General features: G+C 44.6%; 1 protein-coding gene across 1 annotated transcript in view; it reads right to left on the minus strand.

Annotated features, from left to right (window-relative positions):
* CUNH4orf48 (chromosome unknown C4orf48 homolog) overlaps window positions 1-8,088 on the minus strand; it is a 14,990-nt gene that overhangs the window by 1,326 nt on the left and 5,576 nt on the right. Inside the window, exons 3-4 of the mRNA XM_017727748.1 lie at window positions 4,728-4,816; window positions 1-1,001 (exon numbers count right to left, since the gene is read on the minus strand). The exon at window positions 1-1,001 is cut by the window's left edge and continues 1,326 nt beyond it. Coding sequence (XP_017583237.1) covers window positions 936-1,001; window positions 4,728-4,816 — 155 coding nt within the window. The 3' untranslated portion in view covers window positions 1-935. The remainder of the gene's footprint in view (window positions 1,002-4,727; window positions 4,817-8,088) is intronic.

Below are 8,088 nucleotides of genomic sequence, written 5' to 3' on the forward strand. Positions count from 1 at the left end.
AGGAATGCGAATAACATCAGCACTGTAACCCACCCTGATGGAGTGCAGAGTCCATGCAAGAGCTAAGGACCATTCTGGTAGAATTTAAGTATTTCCCAAAATACAGTTTACAAGAGACTCCTGGGCAGGCAGGCGTTGTGTAGGCTCTCTGCCAAAACTCTCTGTAGAGGCCAGTTTGAGTGGTTCAATCCAGCATGTGATTTGCTTAATGAAAGACACTTCTCCAGAAGATTTTGGCAGATGCAATCAGTTCAACTGCCAGGCAGTATTCAAGTGATTAAAAATGTTACTGATCACATTAGATACTTAATAAATCTCTCCAAAAAGATCACAGCTACTGTGTGGCTTTGAAGAAATGAAAATTGTGAGACAGATTACTGTGTTTGCTGTGCACTGGACTATTGATACAATTGGTAACAAATCCCTTCCCTGGACTGCCAAGCAGTCAGTGATAACTACTAATTTCTATATAGAGCCAAGTCTGCTTGTTTGTAAATGTTTATCTATGCATCATGGCAAAGTATCTTCCTTTTCATGTTATTCTTCTATAAATACATTAAAAATTTTGACTCCACTGAATTTTACAGATCTATGGCAATTCACATAAGCCAAGAGGTTGGCCTGAGAGTCCAAGGACAATTTTTAAAAATACCAAAATTTTGAAATACCAAAAAAGCAGGATGCTATCCTTGCATAAAACCTGTAAGCATGACTTTGTCACTGTTTCTTCTGTTGACATTTCAGCAGATGCAATATCACATAGAGTAATGATAAACCACAACAAAGCAAAAAGAATCTAACTGAGCTATACCTGTTCTGATAAAAATGCTTTTCCTTATGGTGGGGCACAACTTGCACTCTGTATCTTCCTGTAATTTACTGAACAGCATTTTTAAAATGAATAAATGTCCATTGGCCAAATCCCGGTGCTCATTTCAGTGTATTGCACGAAAGCAATCACACAGGCCTCTCTTTTCTGCTCTCAGGAGGAGGGTTTCTGTCTGAAGAAAAAAAAAAACAACAACTATGAAATCAATGAACTGAATATATCACTTTAAAAGAGTATATAATTGATTAGATCTAATCCCTCTGCACAGCTGTAGCCAAGGTGCTCTGCTGAGTGAAAAATCACAGTTATTAGTGCTGGTTTTCATCCAGAAAAAGTGATGAAATGAGTATATTCAGAACCGAGATGCAGGGAGAGTATTTTTATAGTTCGAATGTTTTCATTTTCACAGTTAACTTCTAGGGAGTAGGCTGTCAAAATTATTAAAGTGTCCTTTATAAGCACTGCGACAAATTCCACTTTCAACTGCACTGCTCTTAATTCCTTCGTGGTGATTGATGGCTTCCTGTTGACAATGCCTTCAGTACTGTATAATTTAATTGCACCAGATAGCAAGTGCTGAGGAGCCAGTTGTGCTCTCAGTTACACTGCTGTTTCCCTAGAATAACTCTGAGTTGAATCCAGCTGTCAGTTTAACCCTGTTGTCTGAAACTCATAATCTTTCAGGGCAGATCTAGGTCTGAGTGTGTGGTTCCTATTTCAACCTGAGTTAATTTACTGACAGTTGTTTTATTATCAGTACTCGAGCAAAAGCTTAAACACCATTCTCAATATACATCATTTAAAATTAGTTGCTGTTGTATTTGGAGCTCCTTAGTGGAAAAGCATTTCCAAGCTTTTTTTCTCTGTATACAGTGGGAAAAAATAATTTTAGATCTTTAAAGATCCTCGAGTATCATTTATTTAATTGTGAACAAAAAACTTAAGTATTTTGTGAGTTCTTTTGTCACATTTTTTGAGAAACAAAGGCTGAATCTTTTGAATGGCACCATCATTTCAGAAGCCAATTTCTTGTGAGACTCAAAATTGTTGCTGCAAGGAATTCACATCAGCAAATGCAATTGTGACTGAAGAGAAACTTCTTCCTGAGCATATCTTGTGGTTTCCACCCTGCGGTCTGCGGTCCCTCAAGCAGTTTGCAGACTGGCTTTGAAGAGTTTCTTGAGGGGAGAAAAAAAGAATTTAGTGGACTTAAATTCACTGTGCCTGGGTTTCCCATCTGCACTGCAAAAACCCATTAAAGGTTAAAACCCCCTTGTTAAGAAATTATCTCAAAGACATGTGAAACAACAAGGTCTTCAGCCTGCTGGTGTTCCTCTGACCTGATGCCTCCTGACAAATTAGACACAGCAAAGGGCTAATTAACAAAGAGAGTTTCCAAAGGAGTAGCTGGGCACTCCTGTATGGGTCCTGCTCCACTCCTGCCTTGCTTGGGCAGCAGTACGTCTGTCCCCCAGCTGTACCCACTCTCATTCATTTCATGTTCTCAGACTGCAAGTTTGTGCAGGACAGGCTGTTTCAGAACAGCTTTTGCTCCCCTCCACAGCCCTATATCCTCTTCAACTCGAACTTTTGACATCCACCTTTGCCTTAAAGAGGACTTGTTCACATTCCTTGCCTGCTTTCACTTATCAGCTTAGCGCAATGGCAGGCGCTGTTAAACACTGCTCCCTGCTCGCACATTGAAATCTTGGATGAGTGAATGCTCCCATTGTTGGGAGCCCAGGAGAAATCATAGAATCATCTTAACATCAAACAGGCTTATTGGATTTCACAGTAATGCCAACAAGCTGTCACTGCTACCACAAACTCTGCCTGGGCGTCACTCAGAACTATTTACAGGCAGGAAAAGCAGCTCTGGGAGCGCTCAATTGCAAATTGAAAGACTGTGAAAGAGAAGTATCAGTTAAGAAATTAATTGTGGCCTTGATGGCATTGGCTTAGAAAGTTCCTGATATGCAGGAGCAGTCCTGCATGGGGCTTGCCCTTGTAGCAACAATTTCCAAGACTCAGGAGTTATTCAATGAAGTTATTTGTGTGTAAAACTTGAGAAATGATAGTTGGTCAGCACAAGCCAAGCACCAGCAGTGGAGTAAGGATATGGAAGCCCTGCCTTTCAGAGTATAGAAGGCCACAGGGTGCCATCTGTAGGGCCTTGGCTGTTGTATTTCACTTTGGTATCTCTGCATCATTCAATAATTTGTGTTTCATCAAAGCATCTCTGATAGAAAGCCCATTGGAGTCTTCATCCAATGCTGGAAAAGGTAATACAGCCTTTATTTACTAGTGGTAGTAAACTCAGTTGTCTAAGGGTGGGTGATCTTACGAACAATGGGTTCTGTTTGTTTTTGTGATGCACTGTTCCTATGCCCCTTGCTCTGTAACACTGGGAACTGTCTCAGCCAGTCTCTTGGCATGTCAGGCCCATCCAGGTCCTCACAGAAACAAAAATTCATCTTGTGACACCCTGGGACCAGCCTCTCCCTTTATATTCTGCCTCACCTCTTCCAAGACAGTGCTACTCTCTGATGGGCTGCATTCTCAGCCACTCTCCAGATAGAATAGACATCACAGATACATCTGAGTATCTCTGCATGTGGGACTAAAGAATTGTGCTGCCTCTATTACATTCAAAAAAATCTTTAACTTCCCACATAAAGCCTGTTGGCAGTATAAGAGCCAGCACAGCTGCAATTGCACCTGGCCTTGACATGTCATGTGTAGGTACAAAACATTTCAGCTGAACCTAATCCAAACAGGTGGAAATCTGCTATGCACCAGAAGAGCCCAGCACAGCTGCTGGAGGTAAAGCCCTCTCTACTGACACTTTACCACTTAAGAATTATTTATTATTACTCCAGTGCATGGGAGATTTTTGGAATGTAACCCACACTGGGAACTTTGTCCTAATCAGTTTGCTATTGATAGATCAAGAAAGCTGAAGTCACTCCAAATTTATTGTGTAGGGCATGACATGGCTGCCCAAGGTCACAGGAAACCAAAGGCAAAGCTACATAGTTGCCTTTCTATGTTACGGTTTGAGACACATAATTCATTTCTATCCCTTTAGTTGGCTTTGCTGTGAATGACAATTTGAGCTGAGTGTGACTGTAGAGGAGCAAGGAGCCCTTCTCACCTGCCAAGAGAGATGGCCCTGCTCGAAGCAAGGAGAGGTAGGACAAGACATGCCTGGAGGGGCTTTATTACAGAAGAGACCTCCTGCCTCTTGCAAACTTCAGACAGCCCCAGAACCACTGTGGTAAATCCTACCCCAGTCAGTTTGCACATATTTATGAATCCATGCATATATGAGTTGCTAAAATCAAGGCATTTAACATGCCCTCATTTTGTTCACTGAGACCTCTGCAGACCGGCATGTGAAGTGGCAGAATTCCCTGTGTGCTGTGATAAATGCCCGAAAAATTGTGCTTCCCCCTTTTTCACGGAGTATCAATCCATGAGCAATGAGTGTTATGTGTGTGCTACCCTTTCCTCTGCCAGCCTTGCCTGCCACCTTCTCGCTCTCCCGCTCATTTCTGCTCCTGCCCAGTGAATAGTCAGTCCACAGCTTGGAAGCAACGCTGTGAGGCAGAGGGTAAGTCATCTTTCTTATTTTCCACTGCTTCCTACATCTTCTTTCCTTCTCTGTTTGGTGCAGGGACTGTCTGAGATAATTCCTTAGGCTGTTATGCAAGAAGTCAGACTGGATGACCATTAATGAACCTCTGCAGACTGTGAAAAATAATCCGTGCTGGGTATAAACCTATTTGCTGAGATGGGAGTGAGTCAGCAGAGATGTCACGTCTGCTGTACCCAGACAGGCAAACCTAGCCGCTGGGAGATAAAGGCTAAGGGAAAGCATTCCTACAGAAACACATACCCGCGTGTCGAGGTTATACGCCGTCTTCTTTAGATCCTGCAACGCCCTCTGCATGAACTCGAACGCATGGCAGTCAACACAGGGACGGCCTGGGGAGAGAGGCAGAAGAAGACATCACTGCCACAGCAGGAAATTTGGAGTTCAGCAGTACAGAGGAGGAATACTCAGAGACCTTGCCATGGGAAACTCCATTTTACCAGGCACCCACACCTGCATGTGTGCAAAATTCGGGCTCCCTGTATCTATCTTTGTGCCAGTGTGAGAGGATCAGCAAAAACCACAAAGAGTACTTTGCTGTGTGTGCTTTTCTGAACATGGCCCAGACCTGACTCTGCCTGCTGCTTCAGCCCCCAGCCTCTCCCCTTAAAATTGAAATCCTTACCCCTCCTCAGACATGGGTTAATTCTCAACAGATACACTGAAAATAGCAGTTTGCAGTGGTTCAGGAACCAGACAGGCAGGTCTGTTTTTACAGGAGCTCTTACAGAGCAGCTTGGCAAGGGACAGTGCCAGATCTGTATTTGCTTCCTTTCACCTGCTGCTGTATTTTTTCTCTGCCAGGAATGCAAAGCATCCCACTGGCTCTGCAGCTGCTGCCAGTGTGTGTGCACAGAGGGGCAGGGCAGGGAAAAGGCAGAGAAGTGGAGGAGGAGGGGACTTGACAATAACTGGAATGGCTCACTTCTGAACCTAGGCATTTCTGCTCTGCCAAGATTCACCCTGCACCAATCTCTGCCTATTCGAAGTTAATGAAGTGTGAGTTTTCAGAAGAAGAAATTGCAGATACTGGAAGAGATGCAGGGGGAATGGGGAAAGAGGATATTTCACACTGATCACAGAGCCCCCATGTTGGGGGAAGTGCCGAAAGCCTTGTCCACATGCAGCCACTTGTGCTGCTCTACCCAAGCAAAGAGGGTGCAAAGCTGCTGCTGAGATGGCTGGGGAGCTGTCTGGAGCCAGGACCTGCTGAGCAGCACTGCAGCACCCATCTGTGCCTGGCACCCTGCTGCCAACACTGCCTTCTGGGTTGTACCTGAAGGAAGGGAGCAACCAGAGTGCTTGTCAGTCCTCTATGCAGGATGTGTTTAGGAGGTATTTCTCTCCCACCCACCCTTCTCCATCTCCCCTTCATGCAGCTGACATCTCAGGGAGACCTGGGGATCAAGCTAGGGATTTAATTCCCAAGTTGTGAGGAGATGCAAAGTCCCCACCTCTATCAGAACAGCATTGCTTACAAAGACTCTGCCTCTCCAGGCACAGGAGTAGTGACAGGATGGTTTTGAGCACACTTTAAAGACACTCAACCCCCTCCTGCTTTCAGTATTTCACTAATTTAATTGTTTCTACTTCAGATCATGAAACAGAGCCCTTAGAAAGAACCTGCATGCTCAGACTGCTGTCAGCAAATCCATCATTCGCTTGGTGTCACGCCCTGCTCCCTCCCCTCACTCTGGTCTGCTCAGAAACACTCTGCCCTGGCTCCACCTCGGGGAGGTGCTGCATGCCCTGAAGTGCTGACAAGCACCAAAGTGCTCTCAAAACCAGAATCTGAAGGAGGAAAAAAAACCTTCAGGTGATAAATGAATGTCTCCTGCTTCTGCAGTGGGAAGAAAGCACATTTGAGGAGAGCCATGAATTCCATAAACTGTCACTGCCTGTCACCCAGGAAGTCTTCCTAGGCCTTTGTGAAAGCTATGATGGAAGGGCTGTGTGGGATCATTCACTGGTATTTATGACAGCCAAGTGCTCCTGTGTGGACAGGGAGGTACTAGTGGAATGGCACAACCATGCCAAGTGGTTATTTTACTTCTGCTAGCCCTGGGAAAGCAGCTGCCCTGGTGTCAAAGCAGCTCCTGCAGGAGAAGAGTAGTGGCACAGAGGACCTGCCTGTGCAGCTCTGTGTGTCCTGAATCAGCACCTGCAAAGCTCCTAGCACGGCACTGCCCTCTAAAGTCAGAGTGCAGATGCAGCCAGTTTCACCACATGACAGGAAATTCCCTCTTTAAGGTTGTTTCTTGGGCTGTGCTCCGCGGTGGAGGGTCCTTCTCCAGGCACTGCTGTCTCCGGGTCAGGTCAGCATCCCTGCCTGCTGGGAGCCAGTAGCCAATAGCAGATATTTAAGGAAGATGTCAGAATAAGTGTCTAGCAATGTTCTTCCAGCCTACCAAGAGGCTGGAGGATATCCTGTGTCTGGCTGGTATTTCTACATCTGATAAGCCCTCCATGAATTTTTCTCACATTAATTTGCATCGTTGCTTCCTGAATCCATGTAAACTTTTGCCATCTGCAACATCCTGTGGCAATGAGTTCCACAGCTCAGCTATTCACTGAGTGAACAAAATACCATTCCTGTCTGCTCTGAAGTTGACATCTGCTGCTTTCATTTCCTGCCTCTAACTTTTGCAGTGGATGAGATGGTTATTAAATAATCACCAGCTTTGTCCCCCTTATGACTTTGATGTTCTCCACCACTCCCTGCCTTGGTCTGCTTTTCAGAATGAAGAGCTGAGCTGCTAAGCTGGCCTATCTAGGTGGATTTGATCTCTCCTCATGCCCACAATATTTTCAGCAAGGTGCCCATGGACATTTCCCCAACATAAATATGTCTAATCATCTGTTTTGACAAACTAAATATGTGCTGTTGCCACTAGGATCAATCCCACTGTGCTTTCTGTCCTTGGCTATGGCATCTCACACTTCCACTCACAGCAGGAGTGGCAATGCAGCTCCTCCATCAGCTGGATTGCTGATTTTTTCCCCGCAGATCAAATCCTGAATGCCCAGGTTCTGGGGCCAGGACAAGAAATAGTGCAAGGAGAGGAGGACAGCTTATGGAGAGGAGAAGGGCAGAGGCAGCACAGGCTTACATTGGCTTAAAGCAGTCATGAAACCAAACCTTAAGTCACATCATAGCAAAGTATAGAAGAGTGCTATTAATTCCTTGCTGACAGCTGGAAATAGACTATCATTCATAGGGAGACTTAGCAGGTCTGTGGATTAACATAATGAGAATTACCAAGAGTCAGCTATAATTCCTTAAATGAGTCCTGTCAGCACAAAGACTGTGTGTGTCTGTGTGTTTTGGGAGGAGTAGGGGAAGAGAAAAAATAAGTTTCTTGGCTTCTTTGTGGTAAAAAATTGGAGCTGGAACTGGAAGCACTGCGTAAGTCTAATTTACTTTCCCTTGCATAAACTTGGTGTTTACTCTTTGTATTTCATGCACCTTGGCTAATGAAAACAGACTGACCAGCTTCTGGTCTTCAGATTCTATATTTTAGCTTTCACAGTGGGTGATCTGGCCTATAAATGCAATGGGAGGTTAGGGAAATAACTTCTTTTTTTTTTTTTTTTTTTTTTTTTT

Source organism: Corvus brachyrhynchos, unplaced genomic scaffold, assembly GCF_000691975.1.
Source record: "Corvus brachyrhynchos isolate BGI_N302 unplaced genomic scaffold, ASM69197v1 scaffold80, whole genome shotgun sequence".
Classification (NCBI taxonomy): domain Eukaryota; kingdom Metazoa; phylum Chordata; class Aves; order Passeriformes; family Corvidae; genus Corvus; species Corvus brachyrhynchos.